Raw genomic sequence first — 23,260 nt, 5'->3', positions numbered from 1 at the left:
CGGGACTGTATGTGCTTAAGGGCAAAGCTTTCCTAAAGCTGTATAGATGTCATCAATTCACACTTCATGTGCTTCTTGGGTAAAACATTTCTTTTGTTGGTGCAATGCTGTAGGTATTTTTACCACTTAACCCCCAATCGGTCTGTGAACCTTCTCCTAGCCCAGGTGCTTCACCCTGCTGCACAATGAAACCACCTGGGAGCTTGAAAGTTTCCAATGCCTGTGCCCCACCCTTGGAGATTCTGACTTGGCTGGGACACGGTGCTCCCCAGGGATTCTAGCTGGCAGCCAGGGCTGTAAACACATCAGGTGATAAGTACACCTGTGGCGCATGGGCTTGCCCAGTGCCAAGTACCTCCAGCTGTGCGCTCTGGGGCAAGCTACTAACTGCCCCTCCTCCCCCCGCCTCATCTGAAACAAGGAGATAAAAAAAGTCTCACCTCGTTGGATTGTTGTGAAAATTAAAAATGAACATAACCACACACACACACACACACACTTGTTAGCACAGCCCTCATCATCCTGTAAGTGCTGAATAAATATTAATTGCTGTTGTTACAATCACCTTTCATGGAATCTTCAGAAGGCACAAGAGGCCAGGCCCCTGACCTGGAGGGTGCTCGGCCCCAGGAACCTGCTGACCAGAGGTATGGCCTCCCTGAGCTGTTCACCGGCACAGAGCAGCAGCAGACCTCCTACTTATTTGAGGGCAGACATGAATCTCCTGGACCCATCAAAAAGTCATGGCAGGCAGTTCTCCTTCACCACCACCATCAGGTACATCCAGAAGTTTTCAGATACCTACAGCAGAGTCTCAGTCTCCAGAAAGGAGACAAGGCACTTATAAAAGTAACTCACTTGACTATGTAATAAATACCCAGTATTTTTCCAAGAGCTTTAACATCTCAGTGAGGTTTCCCATCACCGTGAGACAGGCTCTTTTGTGACCTCCATTTCACAGGTGAGCAAACTGAGGCTCAGAGGGAATAGGCGCAGATTAGTTCTACGCACAAAGCTAATTACTGCCATAGAGCAGTTCAGAGGTGGAAACAGCAGCTCTCACTGAGATTACTCTGGGTTCAAGGAAGGGGTTTATATGGTTCATCCTCTACATTTTTTCTCAACTACATGGAAACTTTCCAACCATCTCCACCACAGAAACTCTCCCTGGATAAAATGTGGAAACAGCAATATTATCTATAAACGTCTGGATTTAATGGGTATAAGAAAATTAAAAACAGGGTTGGGGGCAGGCAAGGAGATGTTATCGTGAGAGCAGGAGAGGCATTAGCAGCACGGCTGGAAAGTGTGAGTCTCAGTTTTCTCAATAGCATATTGGAGGTTCACATCCACACAGCTGACTTAAAATTTGTATTGCCTAACTGGCATGCAGAATATGACTGGATTGTTTCTGGTGAAGGGTCTTGCCTTTAATTTGTAAAAAACGCAACCTCTGTAAAGCGTAATGAAAGGATGTGCAATAAAATGAAAAAAGAAAAAAATATGACTGGATCCTCTCAGCCAATGGACATAAGGCCAAAGTCCATGGCTAATTCTATCTCCTCCCCTCCTTGTCTCCGGCTGAGCTGAATTCTCTGAAGTCCACAGCTTTGGGAAACCCATGGCTGGCAGCTCGTCTGATGGGACGGTGTGAGCAAAACAGCCAGCTGGAAGGGAGCCCGGAGGCACTGGTGGCAAGGACCCCAGTGGGCCGGCCAGGGCCTGGGCTGGCATGACGCTGGCCTGGTAACAGGAGACTCCATTGCTAGAAGTCACTGGCTTGCTACTAAAATTAAAATTCATCTACCAACTAATCGTTCCAGAGCAAGTCACTTTAATTTACCAAAGTGGCAAACTGCAATTATTGCTCAAAATGACATCCATTCCCGTATGACAACATTTAATACTCTCTAAAAAAAGTTCCTTAATTGCATGCATAATTTTAAATTACTGTAATTTGTTCAAGATTCTGTGAAAACCCTTTTTATTTTTTTTCTTGAAAGATAAAAGAAACAGAAGGATAATGGAAAGCCTTAAAATTCTATAACCAAGTTATAGAATTTTGGGGATAGTGTAGACGTAGGTGACACTGGAGTTCTAGAAAACAAAGTAAAGATGAATGACTCTTAAAAGTGCAAGTATGTTAAAGAGGAAAGTTTATAATCCCAGGAGGGTCGAGTTCGTTACATTTTACACTGTACCTTTTAATTTACTGTCTTAAAAATGCATATTCAACCGAGTATGACGTTTCCCGTTTACTTTTCTTCACATTTAAAGAATAACTCCTGTGCCCATAATCATTAAAGAAGTGAAAACAGATATTGCCATTTTTAGTCTTATTGCTTCCTTCCTTGCTATCATTATAGAATTTTATTAATTACGGAGAAGCCAAAAGTTATACTTTTAGCTCAAATGAAAGAGGAAACAATGTTATTATAATAACCTCAACCCTAATTCCTATAAAAGCTAAGTAATACAAAAATTCTTCATATGGCTTCTTCGTTAGGTGAAGTCTAAACTCAGCAGTGCTCTCCGCTTTTCTTTTAGAGTCTAGAAAGGAAGAGCTCCCTTTGATCAGTAGAAGCGGCTCGAAGCTAGTTCTCCTTAAACTACAGAAACAGGTTCCCTGTCCACATGCCCCACAAACTTGTATGTGGAGTTCAGTCAGGACACAAGCACTCAAACCTGCAAGTCTGGAGAATGTGCAAACATGCTAAAGAGCAGCGCAAAGCCCGGGATTCCCATGAGCGGTCCTCCAGCGAGTGGTGTCCTGCTCCCAGGCCCCTGGCCCAGGGGTGTCAGAATAAAATTCCGTGTGCCCCCTGCCCATCACATCCAACAGGGGCCTCAGTCCTGTGAGGCAGCACTCTCATTTTTGCGAAGACCCTGTCTGTGCGCTCCTGGACGCAGTGGGCCTTCTCTAACCAACATCAAGGCCCTGTACCGGGCAGCAGGGCTCTGGGGGAGCTGCCCCAGTGTCAGAGCATTGTGAGGTCCTCCTGACACGAAGTGTCCTCAGTCAGCATGGCTCCTCCCTCCCCTCTATCGGGATGGGGGATCTACTGTACAGCTTGGAGACTATAATTAACAATACTGTATCGTCTGCTTGAAAATTGTTAAGAGAGATCTTAAAAGTTCTCATCACAAGAAAAAAATTTGTAACTATGTGGTGATGGATGTTAACTTACTGTAGTAATCATTTCACAATATATACAAATATCGAATCATTAGGCTGTACACCTGAAATATGATATGTCAATTATATCTGAATTAAAAAAAGAGAGAGAGATAACAATACAATACACCAGGACGTCAGGGAAGAGGAGCAGACATGGAAAGCCCTCTTCAAGCCCAAATTTCCAGACACACGTCCAAGGTACCAGTGCTGAGGGTGGGGTGTGCGGACAGCAGGGGTGCGGTGTGCGGACAGCAGGAAAGGCACAGAAGTCTCGTGGGAGTGTCCCCTGGGGAATCTCCCCCACAGCATCCTCTCTGGAGCATGTAGCCCCCTTCTCAGGTGAGTTTGATGAACCCAAGTAAGAAGTGGAAGATATACCCAGAAACTTCCACGGCTTTCTCCTTTGCTGCATGACCACATCAGGCCACCGTCCTACTAAGACGGGATGGGTGTGATTGTTTTCATACAGGTGAGGGCCAGGGAGGCCCCAACTTCCTGGGAATCTGACTCAGAGCTTCTGCGGCAGCCTGGCACATATGGCCTGTGGCAGAAAGGCCTGGCGTCTAGCTCATAGGTCATGTGGGTGAGGAATCTAAAATGGGAAAACATTTACCATCTCATTTTACTTTGCACTGGAAAAGACGGTTGCAGGCCGCTTCAATGTAAACCAGTAATGCCGCACAGGTTCTGGGCGTTAACCCTTCTTTGTTGCCTTCATCAGGTAGTTGGCCTCAGGGTGCTTGCGATTCTTAGACTACATTAAAGGAGGAAGGAAAACCTACTCTGGAAAGCTCAGCAAGATACTGTGCCGTGACAGCCACTGACCGAGCCTGAGGAAGCTCTTGGCTCAGCAGCCGGCGGACCCTAAGCCGCTTTCTATGGTCATAAATACACATGTACACGAAAATGTTACTAATAGTTTTCCCCTGTGTACCCACTGCTTTTTGTCACTCATCAATGCTTAATTTCCTATGAACCCTTCAGAGACAGTCCAGATTAGAAACCTAGGACACTTTAAAAATCCATTTTCTCTGCAAATCTCCCTCTGACCTTTGGTTGCCTTTGTGAATTGCTTCCTTATCACATCCGCTCTGAAACAGTCTCCACGCGCTCACACAGCAGCCCCCAACTGCCCACATCTTCCTGCCTGAACGAAAGCTAACCTTCTAGAAGAGAAATGGTAACAGAGCTTTCAAGTCTGTGTGATTTACATCAGGGAAAAAGCATCACTCGGAGCTCCCCGTGCAGGGGGAGGGCAGGTCTGTTGAAGGATGGGCAGCAGGTGCTGGGACCGGGGGCTCTGGCTCTCGGCGCAGAGGGGTTGCTCACCTTCACGTTGGGAGTGTAGAGATTCCTGAGAGAGGCGAGGGCAGCAGACAGCCCCTCGGTGCTGTACCCGATCCACAGGGCTTGGAGATGGCTTGAAGAGATTCCCGTCTTCTTACTGAGGCCCTGGAAGGAATGAGAGACAAATCAGCCTCAACATCTCCTTTCCCACCTGCAGCATCCATCTGAAAGCGTGTAGGCCCCAGGGGGTGGGGGAGCAGGTACACGCTCACATGTGGTAGAAGTGCTGCCACATACCTACAAAGAATGCCCGGACCTGTGACCCTTCTCTCCCTAAAGCCAAGGGAGGGAACTAGCCTGCCTTTGCTACACCTGGGGAAAAAGATAGCCGATGAGGAGCAAGTTTCTTCTCTTTATAGAAGTTCTCCAGTCAATCCAAGGAAGAATAAATGATAGAATATCACCCTTCTGTGACCCCCAATGAATGAACGAGTCCAGGCAGAGAGCTGCTGTGGTCAAGAGCATCACACCAAGAGAAGCGAGCACAAATGCCGTGCCTCCAGATGCGAGAAACCCCATATTGGAATTACATGGAGTTTAAACTCTTAACTCGAAAGTAACCATAATACCCTGGGAGGAAAAGAAAAATCAAACCTGAATCTGATTAAACTTCCAGATACAAAGATCAAAAGATAGGATATCCAGAGGGAAGAGGAACATGTGAAACTAGATCATAAGAAACGAGAACACAATCAGAAAATCCAGAAGGTGCAAAACTAGAAGTCAAGTAACTCACATTCTTTGATAATAAGGAAACAAAAGGAAAGGAATGAGGTGCAAACTTTGGGTGAAACATAAAAGAGGAAAAGGTAAGACTTGACAATAGCATTTAGATCCCCACGTGTGTGACTGTAAGTCAGAACAGTGGTTATTTGCACGGAGAAGGTAGAGGGTTGTGTTTGGAATGGAGCTCGTGGAGGGCTCTGAGAGGGCTGATATACCTGTCAAAAATCTCCCAAACCAAAAACTCAACAAGGCAAGACCACAACAATGAAACCCTTCCTCACAGTGGTAGGGGTCTCACCTTGAAAATGTGTGCCTTCAGGATGTGGTGGCCGAGCTCCATGGTCTGCTGGCGGTTCAGCTTGCCCTCTTGTCGAGAGAACATGAACGCCAGGAGAGCATGCCCATTCCTAAGACAAGAAACACAAAGGTTCATAATAAGAGACCTTGTTCCACAACACCACGGGCCCTCAGGTGAAAACATCGCCACACAACCCCTGAATTATTCTCCTGGCACTTCAGCGTCACCACACAAAACGGCGGAAAGCTGGCCTCTTTACAAAACTCATTTTCAAGACTTCCTCTGGTTTCCCGTCTCTGCAGAGTGACCCAGAGAGAAGCCCTAGAACAGGGCACGTCTTTATCTTTGGAACCAACCACTGTAGGTCCCTCATCCACCACTTTCTCATCACCTTATTTTTGTTGATTGATGTCAGTTACCAAAATGTAAATTCCATGAGACTGAGGGTCCTGTCTAAGTCACAGATACAGTCACCATACCGAGCAAATGCCCCACTCTTAGTAAGTACTAAAATATGTGTGTGTGTTTCTTATATGGATGGACCGATGGACAGACAGACAACCATCACTGGACCTGGCATTCAACCTCTTCTCAGGATCATCACCTTTTAGGGTAGACCTGGGCCAAAGGGCAAGGACTTACAATGAGAAGAGAAACCCGGCTGTGCACAGCAGCAGCTCATGATCAGAAACACCTAGAATTCTAGGCTTGGATGGAAGACAGATCCTTGTGGAGGAAAGAAAGCTAAGATGCATGAGGGGGCTTGCTATGTCTGGGCACATGGTGGACATTCTACTGACACCACCAATGAGCCTGCCACTGACCCTTTTATGGAGGAGCCATCCTATCCATTTCCCCTCTATGCCTGTATGACTCATTCCATCTCCTATAGACTCCATGCCTTTGCCTGAGCCAATTTCTTTGGAGAAGATGCTGAGGGTTGCTTACTCCAACAGCAGTGACTTCTGCAAAGTGTGAATTATTTTCATTTCTATCAACCTAACAAATGTGAAGTGCTGACTTTGGGGGGAAAAGCAGGTAGCGTGTTTCCCCCAAAATAAGACCTAACCGGACCATCAGCTCTAATGCATCTTTTGGAGCAAAAATCAATATAAGACCCGGTCTTATTTTAATATAAATTAAATATTATCTTATATTAAAATAAGACCGGGTCTTTATAATATAATATAATACAATGCAATACAATACAATACAATATAAATATACGATGGGGTATAATATAATATAATATAATATAATATAATATAATATAATATAACATAATATAATACCAGGTCTTATATAATATTATATAAGACCCGGTCTTATATAATATAATGTAAGACCAGGTCTTATATTAATTTTTGCTCCAAACATGCATTAGAGCTGACGGTCCAGCTAGGTCTTATTTTCAGGGCAACACGGTATTTGTGGAGGAAAAGATAAACATTATAGAAAAAAAAATGCATTCTCCTAAATGTGTTTTCTGATATTGCTAGTCTAGATGATTAAAAATATGCATCATTTCAATGGTATTTATCAAGATACGTATATTTCTCAACTAGGTTACAAACCACATTAGAGATGAGGAAATAAACGCAGATGGAGACCAAGAGATGCTTTTCATTCTATAGGGGAAGGCATGCCTTTTACTGTTAAGGCCACATTGCCACTGAGGGCCCAGTCCAATGTGTTGTAAGGGTCTGGAGCTCTGGCATGAGCACATACCTTGTACTCCAGGCTCATATTCCAACTCGCAAACCTCAAGCTTGGATTTCCCCTCTCAGATGGGAGCCTCCCATTCTCCCACCTCTCCTGTTCAATGTTCCCATGGAAACTGCTCTCTGCCACCTTCCAGTGCTCCCACATGCTCCCCATGGGCTGGTCCCAGGGTTCAACCTGGCCCACATCACTCCAGCCTGGGCCACTCTCTCCACCACAGGCTAAGCCATCCTCAGTTTCCCAGTCTGCTGAGCTCTGTGGCTACACCAACTGTGTCCACAACAAAGACATGCTAAGCTAAGTACCATGCTGGCCCTTATAGTGTGATGACCATGCACCCTTCGGTGGCTGGGCCGAAGGTTTCCCATGCTCTCAGCTGAGCACATGGCGTCCTAACTCTGAGGAGACAACTCACCATGCAATCGCTGGATATCGTGTTCCTCTATATGCAATCTACCTTTTCTTCCTCCCCTCCTGCACTCGGGGTCATGGGCCCCCTTCTAAGTCTACCGGCATTCATTTTCCAAAGCTGATACATTTCAGGATGTACTATATGCCACATGCAGAAATTTAACTGAATATTTCATTTACCTGCACAACCTTGTGAACCACTAAGTATTCTGATTCCCAATTTGTTTACGTGACGAAACAGAGGCCTGGCCAGGTAAGTTCATTTGCCCCAGATCAAATGGCTGGTAAATGACTGAGCAGAGATTTGAACTGAGCAGTCTACTCAATGTGAGAGCCCATGATTCTAATCAGCAAACCCTGATCATTCATTCATTCGCTCATTAACATCCCCTTTATAACCAGTACCAGGCTCAATACTGGGGATTCTGTGGGGAACAATGGAAGGTACTTCCCTTGAGGAGCTCTCAGAGACAAGAGGAGATGCATGTAAACCCGATGAAATGCAGCTCGAGTGGTGCTATAAACCAACTCAGAGACAACACAGAGACAGCACACTGCCCCCTCTCGTAGCCCCCATTCCCTTGCCATTTCTGATTTCTCCTTCTCTATAGACTGTGCCTCCCCATACTGTCTCAGTGTTTCCAACAACGTCCTAATCTCCTGTGTTAAAAACAGACAAAGCCCCAAACCTCTCCACCCTTCCACCATACATCCAGGATGCTGGCTCTCTCCTCTTTCACTCCTCACAACCAAAAGGAAGGCGCCTCCAAAGGACCCGGGACCCACCTCCTGAACTGAAGAGCCAATGGCTTCCTCTTCATCCTCATCTTCTTTCACCTCTCCGTGGCGCTTATACCCCTAGCCTCCTTCCCAGAAATCCTTCTCCAAGTCCCCACACTCCAGCGCTCCCTGCTTCTAACTACATTTCCTCACCAAGTCCTACCACCAGCTCTCCACCAATGATACCAAATCTTCAACTCCAATTTCTCCTCCAACCTCAGACCCCACCTAACATCAGTACCTGTCCACCTGGGGGTTCCACCAACCCACAAGCTCAAAGTGCAGAAAATGAAAGCTAGTCCTGCTCTGCAACACCCACCCCACACCTTTGGCTTTTCTTACCCTTCCTAAGAGCAAGGCCACTCCTGGCTTCTGAGGCTTAACACCTTGAGATGGCACCTTCTTCTTGACTCTGCCCACAAGGCCAAGCCACGCCGGTCTATCTCATGTCAGCAGGGCCTGTCTCCACCACCCTGCATCCCAAAGCAAGACTCGGCAAGCACTCGCTTCTGTTTGTCACAGTGGTCCTCATGCTCCACCCCTGCTATGCTCCTGTCCACACAGATGATCTGCACTCTGGAAACTTCAAAGGGTTTGACTGCTAAAAGGCCACGCTCCCTAGGCACGTCCTTCTGTTAGCTCTTTCCGCTCCTCCGTTCCATGACAAAAGCTCCAGCCAAACTAGATTTGTTGCTGCCAGAACACAGCCCGCTCATTCTGATGCGATGCCTTACAGCTCCTCTGGCCTGCAACGGCCTCATTCTACCTCTCAAAATCCTATCCACTCATTCCTCAAGTCAGCGACATGCAGAAAGCAAAGTAGATGGGAGACTGTTCTAGATTAAGAGAGCTGTGCAACCCTAATGAACTGATGGATCCAGGAAATCATCATTAATGGCTCTGAGAGACATGAAGACGTTAAGTGCTTCCCGATGGAAGCACTCATTACCACCCATTAAGTATCTTTGTAAAAAAAAAAAAAAAAAAAAAAGTTTAAATAAAATTAAATTTCATGCAGCCTCTAGATTTAACTACCAATTTATAGACAATAGAGGTGATAAGCTCATTAAAAACCAGGACAACACAATCAGCAAAATTCAGATTATGGGAAACTAACAGGACAGACTACCCAGTTGTTCTTTTTAAACAAATGCAAGGAAAAAACAAAAAGAGAAGAGGAATCTGTAGATTTTTAAAAAGACACACAATAGAATTCATTTTGTGGACCTCATCTGGATCCTGATTCAAATATACTAAAAAAAAAAATAAAAAATAAGAAAGTAAAGAAATACGAGCACAGTTAAATGAATTAGTGTTAATATTTTAGGTGTTGTAATGGTATTGTACTTCAGTATGAAAATGTCTTTTTTTTTGAGGTGCATAATCAATTATTTAGGGTAAAATATTGTGAAGTCTGTAATTTACTTCAACAAACATAACAGATGGAGCAAATATTGCAAAATATGAATCAAGTTTAAGTTTAGCTGACGTGAATGAAGGCTCCAAGCAACTTTATGCTTTAACTTTATAATTCTGCTCCTGGGTTCTAACCTAAGAAATAATCAAAAACAGGAAGGAAAAAAGGAAGGTAGGAAGAGAAAGAAGGGTAGAAGCAGACCCCCATAAATACTTCTCTCGTGTAACAGCCATTGTCATACAGCAAGGAGATAGATACTCTTTTTACAGATAAGGAGACTAAGTCTTGGACAATTAATTTGTCAAAGAATTACACAAGGTACTACCTGAAACAGGATTTTAATCCAGAGCTCCCTCAAACTCTACTGCTTCCCTGTAAGGTACCAAGGTATTCACAGTAGGTTTTTATGTTTATAAGAAACTCAGAAACAACATAAAGGCCCCACTATGAGGGTTTAGTGAAGGACGTTATCATTTACTTCCTAGGAGGTTTGCACAGCCAAGAAAAATGACACTTTACTAAGACTTCCAAACAGCTTGCTAAAATGTCTATGATGTGGTAGGCAAAAAAGCAGAACGGACATTTTAATACAGGAAATACAGGAAAGATAATTTGGAGAATGTTTGAAATGCATGGAAAGAGACAGAAATAAAAAGTGAAGTGTCATTGTCTCTGTATGTTGGGTTCTTTTTCTTCTTCTTCTCTATTCTTGGGGCAACATTACAACCACTTGGGGTGGGATGAGAAATGCTACCCATCATTCAAGGTCCAACCCAAATGTTACCATGCATGTGACACATTTTCCAGAAATGGGCTCCCCCTACAGAAGCTTGTCTTTCTTTCCTGAAGGCCCATGTGCAGTGTGGCTCCCTTCTAACTCTATCACTGCCTGCGTCACCCACCGTCCCGTGTGGGAAGCCCTTGAGAACTGGGACCTTGCCCCAGGAATCTCTGTTTTTGCCACAGTACCCTGCAGCAGACATAGTCGGTCTGCAGAAACTTTCGCCGAACTAAATCCAGTAGTTTCCTTCCAACATTGTTCTATATATTGTCTGTCTGCTGAATGAAGTTCAAGAACTATAGGGGTCTTGAGTACATGCTCACTTGCACAGTTCTGAGAAGTAACAATTGCTTTGCACCCCAGGTGCCTCTCTTGCCCCAACCTAGTCCTGGCTCTGCCCCTGGTAAGTTCCCTCGCTTGCTTAGAGGAACACATCAGCACTCAGGAGTCTGCGATCGTGGGTAACAAGCCATTAGTCACCCCACTCTCAGCTGTGGTCAGGCTGCATAACCTCAGTGCCACATGCCACCCAAACTGGAGAGAAGCTGAACAATCCAACTCTTTCTGCCTCAAACCACAGTAACAAATCTACACCCGCTGTTGAAGACTTTCAACTTGTGTTTATGTCTCTACAAATTCAATGACAGACTGTCATCCCAGAAAATGACCTGACTTTTCCTACAAAATAACCTGATTTGGCTAAATAGGTCACGACACACGGTTTACCTAGTGATTATGGTCTCCGTCAATAATCTCGTTATTTTGCCCCAAACCAGGTTCAAAAGATGAATTTTAAGCCCAGTGTCACCTAAAACAACAACACTATCCACAACATGAAACAGCAGCTAGACCTATTAGGTCATCATTGCCAATATCGGTGGATAGGAAGGTGGTGTTTAGCCCCTAAGTTCTTATTCATTTCTGGACCCCAGCATATGTTCAATTGCCCAGAATGCCCAGTCCATCCCAAAGAGGACAGTTTAGCAGCCTACCAGTCCAGTTACAAGAGTCAGGAGCAATTGTGACTCACAGAGAGCAGAAGCTGTTCAAGACAGCAAAGATGCAGGTCACAGCCACGACCACAGCCAGACGGAAGTGATGGACATGAGCACACTCTAATCTGGAAGCACCCATACCCTCAAATCTCCCGGCCTCTCACCCTGCCTAGCACCAGGCCACACGACAGGCCGACTACGCCCCTTATCCCTGGAGCAGTGAAGAGAATGGCATCCTAGCCTGACCTGCTGCAAATCCTCAGTGGAACCTTCGACTCCCTGGATGCAGCTGTCCTACTACCATCTCATAAATGAGGCACCTGCACCTCCATCCTCCTGACCCCATATTCCAGTCTGTTACACTGAGCTGAACCACAAATACACAACACAGCAGCCAGACGTGATCACTGTGCTTCTCTCTGCGCCTGCAGACACACATGATCCCCGGGACAACATGCTACATGCCCACGTGGTGGTGCTGGGAGGCCAAGACAGTCCACAGACCCCCCATGGTAAAAAAAAATACTGGGCTGAGAACAGCCTCTAGAAAAGCCCGCTATTCCCTGGAGCTGATATCACACTTTCCCACCTCGTGTGACACCTGTGACAGGGGATGGGGCCTAGAAAAGAATAGATGGCAAAGAAAAGGCACTCAGGCCTTATCTAGCTTCTTTTTCATCCAAAAGCACTGTGGAGTTCTAAAATTCTAGCTTTTGTTTAGTAGCAGGAAGAATTTTCCATTGCCCCTCCTGAATTATTCATTCTGTGTTGCCTTTCCATTAAAAAAAAAAAAAAAAAAGGAAAAACGTGAATTGTGTTTGAAATTCCTTCCTCAATTGCACATTAGACTCCCTGCAAAGAGCTGACAGAAAGCAGCCTGTCATACCTGGGCTCACATAGGAAGGCTGTGTTTTCACCATCTGCTCTCCAAACAAGCCACTCCCTGAAGGACGGGTGGCAGAACATGCGGGTTTTGTCTCGCCTCTTAATGAGGAAGCAGGAGAGGGCATCCATCCTCTGCTGAAAGTCTTCCCATCCCTGCTCCCCGTGTATGTGGCCAGCATTAATAGCCTGGAAAATCTGCTCGTCTGTCATGGGGTGGAGGGACGCGAGGGCCACGTTGAAAATCGGAAGTGCCCTCTCGAAGGCAGACTGGGTCATGAACTTCATGTTGCACTGCAGCAAATAGAGCTCGGACAGAGACACAGGCACCACCTTGTAGCTGGCACTTTTGATGACCAAGTGTCCCCTCTGGAAGAGGTCCAAGGTGAGCTTGAGGTACAGGTAGGAGCCGAGGCTTCGCAGGACCAGGTGGCTGCTCACTTTCCCAATGAGGGCGGCGTCGGCCTTGCCGTTCAGGGAGATGTTGCTGAGAATATCCTGGCTACTGCGGACCCTGTGCTGGACATAGGCGTGCAGGTCGCTGTGGATGTCTTTGTTGTCGGGAAAGTCATCTAAGGAAAGCTTGATGAATGGCAGCGCACTTACGATTTCCTGCAGAAACACAAAACCCCCCGTGTCACTTCACTGAGATTTCTTTTTCTGTCCTTTTTTTTTTTTATGTCAGCTGCATTCTGAACCAGATTCACTAGTTTTCTTTCAAGGAGGATTTTTGTGGATTACAGGGACTCATTGTTTTGTATTAAAACCTGTAATAGGATAAGATGAAGATAAAAAGCTTATGTGAAAGAAATCCTGATGCGAGATCGCATAAGGCTTTCCCGAGGCCCTGATCCAAGGACTCAGAGCCAAGAGAGATGGAAGAGCCTCAGCAGACAATGCAACCTGGCCATACTTGCAAAGGGGCAGTGAGATCGCGAGGTGACCTGATACCCATAATCTTTACATTGTGCAACTGGTTATATAACGAGGACAAACACAAACCAACACTGTACATCTAAGAACGCAGCCAGATGCCGAGATAAGAGGCATCCCTCTTAGTGTTATCAGATACTGGGGCTGGTAACCAAACCAGGAAACCTGAAACTGCCCCCCGGCTGTGCCCAGTGACAGCCTGCTGTCACAGAACAGGGAACTCCAGTATAGCCTGTGATCATTTTTTTAAGTTGCTCTTTTTCGGTAAACTTTTAAATTGAAGGATAATATACATACAGATGTGCATAAATCATAACCATACAGTGTCATTAATTTTTACAAAGTCAAATACACCAACTAGACAGAGCATCACCAGCTGGCGGAAGTCCTCCGTCCCTTCCCAAAGATACGCACCGCCCTGACAACCAACAGCAGAGATGAGTTTTGCGTTTCCTTTAAACTTCCCACTATCATGAGTATATGTCCTCATTAAATGCAATAATTGTGGGAGACAGGCTGAGTACAATTACTCTCATTTTACAGGGATGCTAACTGAACTTCTGAAAACTTACTCTTGTTCCTGTGCTCTATCGACTGCCAGATTCTGTTTACTGTGTGAAAAATGACAGAAAGGGTCTGAATCAAATACCCACAAAAACAAATATCAAGTTGACTGAGGTCCAATGCCATTTTTAATGAGAAAAGAATGAACCCAACTGCTATTTTTAAATAAAGATCATCATAGAAGGGCAAAAATCAAAATCTAATGTCTAATGTCTTTACTGAAAATGGGCAGGGGGAGAAGGGAAGAGTCAATTGTTAAGACACAATTTTAAGGTTCAAATGAAGGCAAAGATGAAAAAAGAATTTTTTAAAAATCACTCTTCACCTTGCTGCACATATTACCTCATGTTTAAGTTTTATGGAAAAATAGACCTTCCTTCAAACTAGACCTCAAACATCTCTCTCTTTTATCCCTCCCTTTTCCCTTCATTAAAAAAAAAAAAAAAAAAAAGTCCCACTACAAACCGATTCAAATAACTACTAGCAGGAATAACTTTCAACTCCAGTAGAACTGTTAGCCAGATCCTCAAACAGCTCCCTCAAACTAAATGATGGAAAACCAGGACTGGACAGTTCCATTTTAGAAGCACAAGTACAGTTCAATGATAATAGGAAACTTACCTGACATTTTGATAAATGCGCCTTGTGGAGTAAAAAGGTCCTAGTTTAGCTCATTTGGAGCTCTCTGCACTAAAATTTCAAAGTCCAAATATTGTTTCAATTGAGCGGCTAAACGGTTTACAACAGTTTAAATTGTTGGTACTAATTAATGTAAAATTTAAGTATAGAGATGTGGAAAGAAATTTGAAAATTCTTTTTTACCTGAAAATTTGCTCTTACAGTCACAATCAACTTCAACCAGGCAGGAAATTTAGAGATAATTTTGGTAATAAATGAAGAAAGCGTATCTCCATAATCAGGTTTATGAAACTCAGCTTCATTTAAGCCATCTATCAAAATAATGTATTCTTCTTCAGGAATTTTCTGCTCTGAAGGATAAAATGTTTTTTTAATTAAGAAATTATATATCTGTATAAGATGGCACCACCCAGTGTATTTTAATGCACAGTTTAAAATGTTAGGAAAAACGAAAAAGGTTTACATACAGCAGAAGAAATGGTTTACACAGAAGCATATTTTCTATTAAATTTATCATAAAAACTGGAGCACAGAGCCAAAGAAAACCAATTCTCATGAAACAGTTTTTAGAAACATATTGCATTACATACACTTAGCAGAATCTCACCCATGTATGATACTATTTAGCTCTTCATAAACTGTCACTGGGGTGAGTACAGCAAACATAACATACAGAGAGGAAATCTGGAAAAAAACTCTAGTCCCCTCACCCCCTCTCCCCAGAAGAACACCCTCAATAGATTTCTGGGAAGGAAAACTGACCCCCAAAGGATGACGCATCCAGCACAGGGAACAGAGCCAGCTGGTGGGGTGACAGCTCTGCTTTATAGACTGTTAGAACAGAGCTCACTCCCACAAGGCTGAATCTAGTTTTCTATTAGCACCAACTTTCTGCCCAGGAGACATGATGACATTTGTTTCTATTACCTCTCTCTAGCACCTTTTGGCAGAAGTGCTATGAAGGCAGGTAAACTAGCTCAAAAGGTGAGGAGCAAGGAGGAACAGCCAAAGGGCCCATGAATGTCCCTCTCCCTCCCTACCTTGTAGAATGTTCAAGGGCAACAAAATCAAATGGACACTTCCAGAAATGGCTTTAGGTTCAACTCCACTGAGCAGAGGGCCTGAAAAAACATGCTGACAAAGTCCCCTAAACAATCAACTTAGTCCCCAGCTATACAGGAGGCCAAAATATGCAGGCAACAGTTTCTAGGGCATAAGTCATCTAAATATCCTACAGTTACAAATTAGCTACCTTGGAAATGTTCAACTGTGGAGTTAATTCTTATTAGAGATGTTGCATTTAAAATTACACCACTTGGTGGTGGAGGAGGGAGGGAGGCGGGTTCCTCAGGGAGACGATTCTGAGGAAGCTGAATGAGAAGTACACGGATTCACCCACATCCTCACATCCTCTCCCTGTGCCCACCTCACTCCCACTCCAGGGCCAAGCTGCCCCACTTCTTCTGAGGACCGCCCTGGGGACTCTGAGTTACTAATGAGAGAGGGGGCTCTGGGTGGCTGGGAGGTACCGTTTCTCAGGTTTGTGAGCGGTTCCAGCACTCCCCTCTTGAAGGCAGCCACCGGGTCCTGCACACAGGACCTGAGGCTCAGCATGCTCTGTAGCTGGGGCTCCTTTATCAGCAGGTCTCGGTAGGCGGCCAGCTGGTGGGACCGGCAGAGCAGAGCCGCGATGCTGTGCACAAACTCGGGCACCAGGCACGTGTACGTGTTGTCGGCCTGGCAGTAGTGGTAGGCCACGACCTACGGGGGAAGCAGACCATCAGCATCACCTCACCCTCTTTCCCACGGCTCCTTCCAGGCTCTCAAACAAATTCTCCCATTTGCTGACATCACAAACTATGCTGCTTCTATTCCCCAAGACCGAGACATGATTTAGCTCAAAGGAGGCAGTTATTCCTTCATTCATTCACATGGGTTGCCAAGTTCTAGGCAGACTTTTCATGGCAGCCACAAATCTGCCTTGATTTGTGAAATCTAGCACTGACATGAGCACAAGTTACTCTGTATTGAATATAGATGAATACAAGACATTCAGGAAACCCAAAGCCTATGCTGGCTTGAAGCAATTCCAAACAATCCCAATATTCTCAACACCCAGAAGTGCCATATGCGTTGTGTTCCTGTTTGTGAACACAGCCACATCTCCTTTGTCAACTCATCTGCTGCTCCCCAAAAGCAGATACTATAGTCAGTGGCTATAAAGGCCAGATTGTAAAATCACAACTGCTTCTTGTCCCTGGCAGGAGGGAGGAGCAAGGCAACCTGGCTCAAGCCCTCCATCCCTAAGCAGCACCATTGAGAAGTTTAACAGTGACATCATTTGAAGAATCAAAATCAGAAATTACAAGATTTCTGCCTGTCGTGTGAAAGAGCACAGAAGAGAAGAGAGGTTCACGCCTAAGCACTGAGATGGTGATGAGTGTTCCCTTTCTTGGCATAGATATGACATGGCACCAGGTGCTGTGTTAGAGACCCACCAGGAAAGGGCCAGATGCGGAACTGTCTTGGGAGTGAGAGGTACACTGCAAATCAATGAAAAACCCGATACTTTCCCAAATAAGTATGAACTGAGGAATATAGGTATGAGGTGGGAAGGTGAAAAAGGTCAAAACCATTTCTGTCAAGTGCTTTATGATTTTCAGATGCGTCTAAGTCCCCGCCGTCCCGCTCAGCTCTACAACAGCCCCGTAAGTAGGACAAGAACCATGAACTACTATCACTGCGGAGGGTGGCAGGCACACAGGTTAAATGCCTTGCCAGGGTGACACAGATCATCGATGAAAGATCTGCGAAGCAAGTGGTAAGAGTAGATGTGGCCAATTTGGATCCTCCACATGCCTTCTGTTTTGGATCAAATTTATCAACTCTCAGAGGAAAGTTGACTACTCTTCTACTCTCAGCTGAACAGAGATTAGCAGGAATACATGAAGACCCATGAGTCTGTCCGAGCCACCAACGAGACAGCCTGCACCACAGCCCATCTAGCACGGAAGTCTGGCAACTCAACGGTTCGTCATGAAATCAACTCGGAATCAAACAGCATTTTTTTTAATAAAGTGAATTTTACACGCTATAAGAATAACTATAGTTTTATAACGCTTTTGCTTCAGTTGTGCATGTAATCACGTGTGTGTGAACACCAGATTGCTAGTATAAGACGTATTTCTTATTGCAGGTCACAAAGTGGTGTGAAAAATCACGGTAGTGGGGTGGCTTTTAAGTCTGCACTAATCCCTCACTCCAGATCGCTCATGCATGACCAGGGGACGATTGGGGCTGTCAATTCCACAGAAGCAGAAGTGAGGAGTAGGGATCTAGGGCAGAGAAGCATTCGTTCAGTCCCCCTGCACCCACCTGACCTCTGGGGGCGGGGGGTTCCTCACTAGATGCCCCTCCCCTCATTGTTGCCCACCTCTGGTGGTTTTCCAGCTCTACCTACTCACACCACTGCTGCTGGGGAAACCCAAGCAATTCACCAGGAGCCAGACGCCACAGATTTAATGCAGGAGGGTGGCTTACGAACCTGTGATGGATGTTGAGCAGATGGAAAATTTCAGAAAGACCTTGATGGCCATGACTTTCGGGAGGGAAAGTCAGCCAAGTCTCCTTTACAACATCACAAGAAACCTCAGACAGAAAGATGCTGAGAGCCCAGAGCCCCAGGCAACAGAGCACAGATGGAGGTGCCCAGGTCAGGGTAAAGGCTCCCAATCTCCTGTGCTCATACCAAATGTAAGGACGGATTTGTGGGGAGTGCAGTCATGCCTCTTGCTGCTTGAGGAATTCTGTCACTCCATTTTTTAAGACTAATAAAAGTCCAAGGCCAGTGTATTAAGACATTTCTTTTCATTAGTACCTTTCATTTACAGTACTCTATCACAATTTTATCCAAAGCTACACTTTTGAACAAAGCCATAGCTGTCTCTGTTTTAAGATCCATTTTATAATTCATTTGTCAGAAGCCAAACTAGCAAATCAATCCATCTTTCTCAGTCTCTCGTAGAACAGGGAGATTACCTTAGAAGCGAGGTATTTCACTGCATCCTCTTTTGGTCTCTGGTTCTCAGGAGTCTCAGACCCAGACCCAGTAGGGGTTTTAGCCATATTGGTACTACTTGTAGAAGAACTTGGTGAAAGCAATGCAGTGAAAGGGAGATCCGAGGAGGAATCTAAAGCTGCGGAGAAAAGAAACCAATGCCATGATTTCCAACATCAGAAAAGGGGTATGGTTCGATACTGAATATATTTCTTGATTAGACCTGGAGAGCACTTTAATAGGTTAACGAGTGAACATGGCACCAAATGTAAAGCTCCAAATGAGAACACCAGTGTCCTCTCAGCCCTGTCTCCCATCCACCCAGTTTCCCTCCCTGGAGAACTGCTATTTCTCATTTCCTTTATTAAATTCTTTTTTTTTTAAGTCTTGCATGGCTCACTTGTTCCCAGTTAACTATGTTAGAGACACTTATTTTAATGTGTTATTGCACATAAAATAAGCCATGATAATAAAATCTTAGGCTTACTCCATCCCATTTCTAAGTTACTTTTTTATACTTTTGGTAAAACCAGTATAGACAATAATGGCTGCAGAGAACAGAGAGCAAAAGAATTCTGCACAGTTCCTTGTGGGCTTGTTCTGCCAGGAGCCCACTCCCCTTGGTTTTAGAACCAAAAATTCCCTGGGACACCTGATCAGGCCTCACTGCCTCACCTCTGCCCCATGTAAAGAGGGAGACGGGCCTTGCAGTTGGGAGGACACAGAGAAGACTAGTTCACCCCAGGTTATAGCTACACAGGCTTTAGGATAGATGCAGGCGTCCAAATAGTTCTCTAGCACGTGACTGCCAACCTGATGCAGTAGCTGAAACAACTTGAGGAAAATGGGGAATTTATGTCTACCCAAACAGCAATTTCCTCCATCCATCTTATATTAATATAATAAACCAGACAAGTAGTTAAACATGGACATACTTTTAGGTGGTGAGCTGGGGCTGTTGGAAGCTATCTGCCTCATGCGGCTTCCATGGCAGCTCAGTGCCACCAACTTCGAAATGATCGCCGTCTTCCCAAAGCCCACGTTTCCAACAACCACGGCTCCTCTATTTTCTGTCAGTTCTGTGTTCCTCAGGTGTTCTTCTATCTGGTGAAAGAGCCAATCCCTTCCCACGAACACAGAGTCTGTTGTTATGCTTGGTACTTCAAACAACAGGGGTTTCAACAAAACGTCTTGAGGCTTGTAGGGAGCAAATCGCGCTTAGGAAAAAAAAATCATTATTTTAGAAGAATGTCATAATTTTACACATTGAGAAAACTCAATTTATCATTGCATGTATGTTCCTCTTTGTATAGCCTTTAGTTTTACCCCACAAGATATCTGTGTTTCCAATCTGATCCTATTAATACTTCTGTAATACCTCATTTATCATGGTCCTGGAAAGTGTCCTAGTAAATTGACTTTCTAGTCCTTTCATGCCTCTAAATTAGTCTCATGACTCAAGGCAGACACACAGGATTAGAGAAAGTGAAGCAAAGGGCCAAACCATGTCTCATCAGTTTATCTGAAATAGTATTTAAGACACATTTCTTCCACAACTGTATGAGTAAAATGGAAATGTGTTTTCCCCTAGAGACAAGGCCCCAGTTCTCATCTAGGTGTCATGGAACTTTGCCCCTTATGGTCAAGTTTTTGCCCACCCAACTGTGCATTTCAAGTGGATGTAGGAGGTGGCCCATACAGTCCAAGGAACTGAAATAAAGCTGATTCTCTGTTAATGACAAAAAAAAAAAAATGTAGGGGGTGTTAAATTACGTCTCACTTCAAAATAACATGTTGCAGAATTATTTTTCAACCCCAGAAGCAAGTTAATCAGATATTTTAAGGAAGGAATCCCAAAAAATTGTTGAGGGGCCCCTAGAACGCCTTACAGATAAACGTTTAGCATACACACCCTTCACATCGTGTTTCAAAAATGATTTAAATGCTGGTTCTCACAGGCTTTCGCTGTTTAGTGAATGAGCTCATCACACCTATTATCAGAGCGGATGCCAGGATAAATACCTTTAACTTCCTGTGCCCTACCTCCGGCCGTATTGTGCCACGGTAATCTAATCGACGTTCGAAGAGGAGCATTTCTCTGCCCATCTAAATAACTCAGATCTTCCAATTTGGTTGAGCTTGTCGCTGTAATATTAAACTGAAGTTTAGTCTCCTCAAAGTTGAGTTAAATAACATACCCAAACTACTATAAATTATACATTACTAAGCAATTCCGTTTAGGCTCTCCACAAAATTTACTTCCAGGTGAATTTTGGTTTTGTTTGCTCGCCCCGGGTTATTTTTCTGGCAATGTTGTTCATCGAAAAGTGGCAGAAAGCCAAGTGCTCCTCGTTCTTAAACCAAAGTCATGTTGATGTTGTTGGAAAATTCTCCATTATTCTTGGAAAGAGCTGGACTTCCCCATAAATCTTTTTGAAGAAATTTGACAACCAAGTGTAAAGGGTAAAGCTCAGAACTTACTACAAACATGCAGCATGGTACTAGAGACTTCTCTGCAACTCCAAACGAGCCTTCCACAGTTGCGAGAATTTCAACCTTGCTAAATTAAGTGAGCAGATTCTACATATACAATTCCACAGTGCTTAGAACCCTGAAAGTCAGCTCTGGGCAGTAAAAGCAGCCCTGTGCACTTTATTGGAGATAAACATGTTCCTAAGCTTCAAATTTATTTATTTACATATATAACATATTATACATGTACGTACGGTTTTAAAAATTCTGAAAATAAGTAATCACGTTTACCTCTAATCAAATCAGTACATTTCATGGCATATAGATACCTTTTAAAAGCATTAAGGGTCTATTCAAACACACACACCAGTTGGATTATAAAAACAACCAATGCAAAATAATTTTATTGATTCTCAGCAAATCTTAGAAGCAAATATGCAGTACATGTTTGTGCCTTAAAAAAAGAAAAAGAAAAATCTCCTCTTAATTACATATACATGCTAGGTCACAATAAATCTAAATAAAATTAACCTAATTTGGTTTGTGGGGTAAGTGGCCAATATAAAGTACTGTTGCTCTTCGACATCTGGTGATCTTCCAAGATCATAAAACACAGATGTCATCTAAGGGCAACTAAGGAGGAAGAGGAAGTCACATTCCAAGGGCTGAGGCTTCTCGGCGCTGGAGAAATCATTAGTGGGACCAAGTTTCGAGGGACAGAAGTCAACCTGGGCCATCCGTCTGCTGAAAACCTCCTGGCTCTCCCGCAGCACCCAGCCGCCGGCCTGCACCATCTGCCTGAGACCTCAGACCTTTCTTTCTCCACGCTTAGCACCACCCCTCTCTGTCTTCATTCAGGAAGCACCTGGGTAGCTGCATGGCCTGGCTCTATGACGGCGTGTTCCCTCTTGCTGCATTTTCCAAGGGGCATTCAACACGGGGCCCTCTTGCTCACCTCCCCAGTCCACAGAGGAACATCTGACACTGTGACTTTACAACAGCAGACACTTATGCTGCTGTGTCCTTTGCGTGTATGTCCACAGCTTGTTTTTACATCCCATAAACACGCAAGTCTTTCCTGTTACAAAAATTCAGCTAATTCCTCATGTAGGACTTACAAATGGGCCTAAGTTACGGGGGAATTCAATAAGCAGCCTCTAGCTTCTCTCCAGGTCCTTCACAACCAGGCCTGTGAAAATTCCCGGAAGGCCAGCAGGTTAAGGCCACACCTATAGCCCCTGCTTCCTAGAATAATGCAGCTTGGAACCCATTTCTAGGCTCCTGCCTGGGACCTGAGCCTCTGACCCAGGCCTCTGCAAATGTCCCTCTTCTCAAAACACCTCACCATGAATACCCCCACATGTCCGAGGCCGAGGTAGAAAGTACAGCCACAGTGTAACCCATAAGCCAGTTCACTTCAGAGCTGAAATAGCCACAAATGTCTGACCTGCTGCTGCAGCTCTGAAGAACACAAAAATGCTTGGCGCCTCGAAAGGGTTTCCTATTTCCATTCTTCTGACCCCTTAAAACACGATATTCAGTTTATAATTTTGTGACAACCAAAAGGATTAAGAGTATGGGTCCAGAAAGAGCTAAATGACCCCAACGAAATGATTGCAAAAAAGCCCTAGTGTGACATCGATGCAGGAGACAGTGAGATTTCCAATGACTGTTTTCAGATTTCCAATCACCACAGCTTCAGCTTCAAAATAGGCCATCAGTGGCCTCAGCAACTCCACAGCTCTGTCTGATTCTCCATTTTAAACATGATTAAGCTGCATCGTAATGGGCCACTGCTCAGCAGGGCTGCGAGCTACCAGCTGCTGGCTACCTCTGCTTTCTAAGGCATTGTCAAAGCCACGAGAGAAACACTGGAGAGTTGGAGCAGTGAAACTTCAGCTGCCCAGCTTTGCACTCAGGGGTTCCCCATCTCACAGAGCAGGTGGCTTGGACCTCATTCTGTCTTCTTCTCACACTTGCCTACAGTAGATTCGCAGGCATTACCAGTACAAGAATCAGACTCACTTCTGGTGTTTAACAATAAATGCTTTCAAAATC

General features: G+C 44.6%; 1 protein-coding gene across 6 annotated transcripts in view; it reads right to left on the bottom strand.

The window, feature by feature from the left end:
• Positions 1-23,260, bottom strand: part of TANC1 (tetratricopeptide repeat, ankyrin repeat and coiled-coil containing 1) — a 218,550-nt gene that overhangs the window by 35,689 nt on the left and 159,601 nt on the right. For 5 of the 6 annotated variants that reach the window (XM_081052234.1, XM_081052233.1, XM_081052236.1 and 2 more), the window contains 8 exons: positions 20,753-20,875; positions 19,666-19,947; positions 18,712-18,869; positions 16,203-16,434; positions 14,857-15,023; positions 12,542-13,149; positions 5,550-5,658; positions 4,508-4,630 (listed from right to left, as the gene is read on the bottom strand). In XM_081052234.1, coding sequence (XP_080908360.1) covers positions 4,508-4,630; positions 5,550-5,658; positions 12,542-13,149; positions 14,857-15,023; positions 16,203-16,434; positions 18,712-18,869; positions 19,666-19,947; positions 20,753-20,875 — 1,802 coding nt within the window. The remainder of the gene's footprint in view (positions 1-4,507; positions 4,631-5,549; positions 5,659-12,541; positions 13,150-14,856; positions 15,024-16,202; positions 16,435-18,711; positions 18,870-19,665; positions 19,948-20,752; positions 20,876-23,260) is intronic. The other variant, XM_081052237.1, reaches the window with a different exon arrangement.

Source organism: Rhinolophus hipposideros, assembly GCF_964194185.1.
Source record: "Rhinolophus hipposideros genome assembly, chromosome: 6".
Classification (NCBI taxonomy): Eukaryota; Metazoa; Chordata; class Mammalia; order Chiroptera; family Rhinolophidae; genus Rhinolophus; species Rhinolophus hipposideros.
The sequence above is the reverse complement of the archived record's forward strand: the minus strand, read 5'-3'. Positions and strand labels throughout refer to the sequence as shown.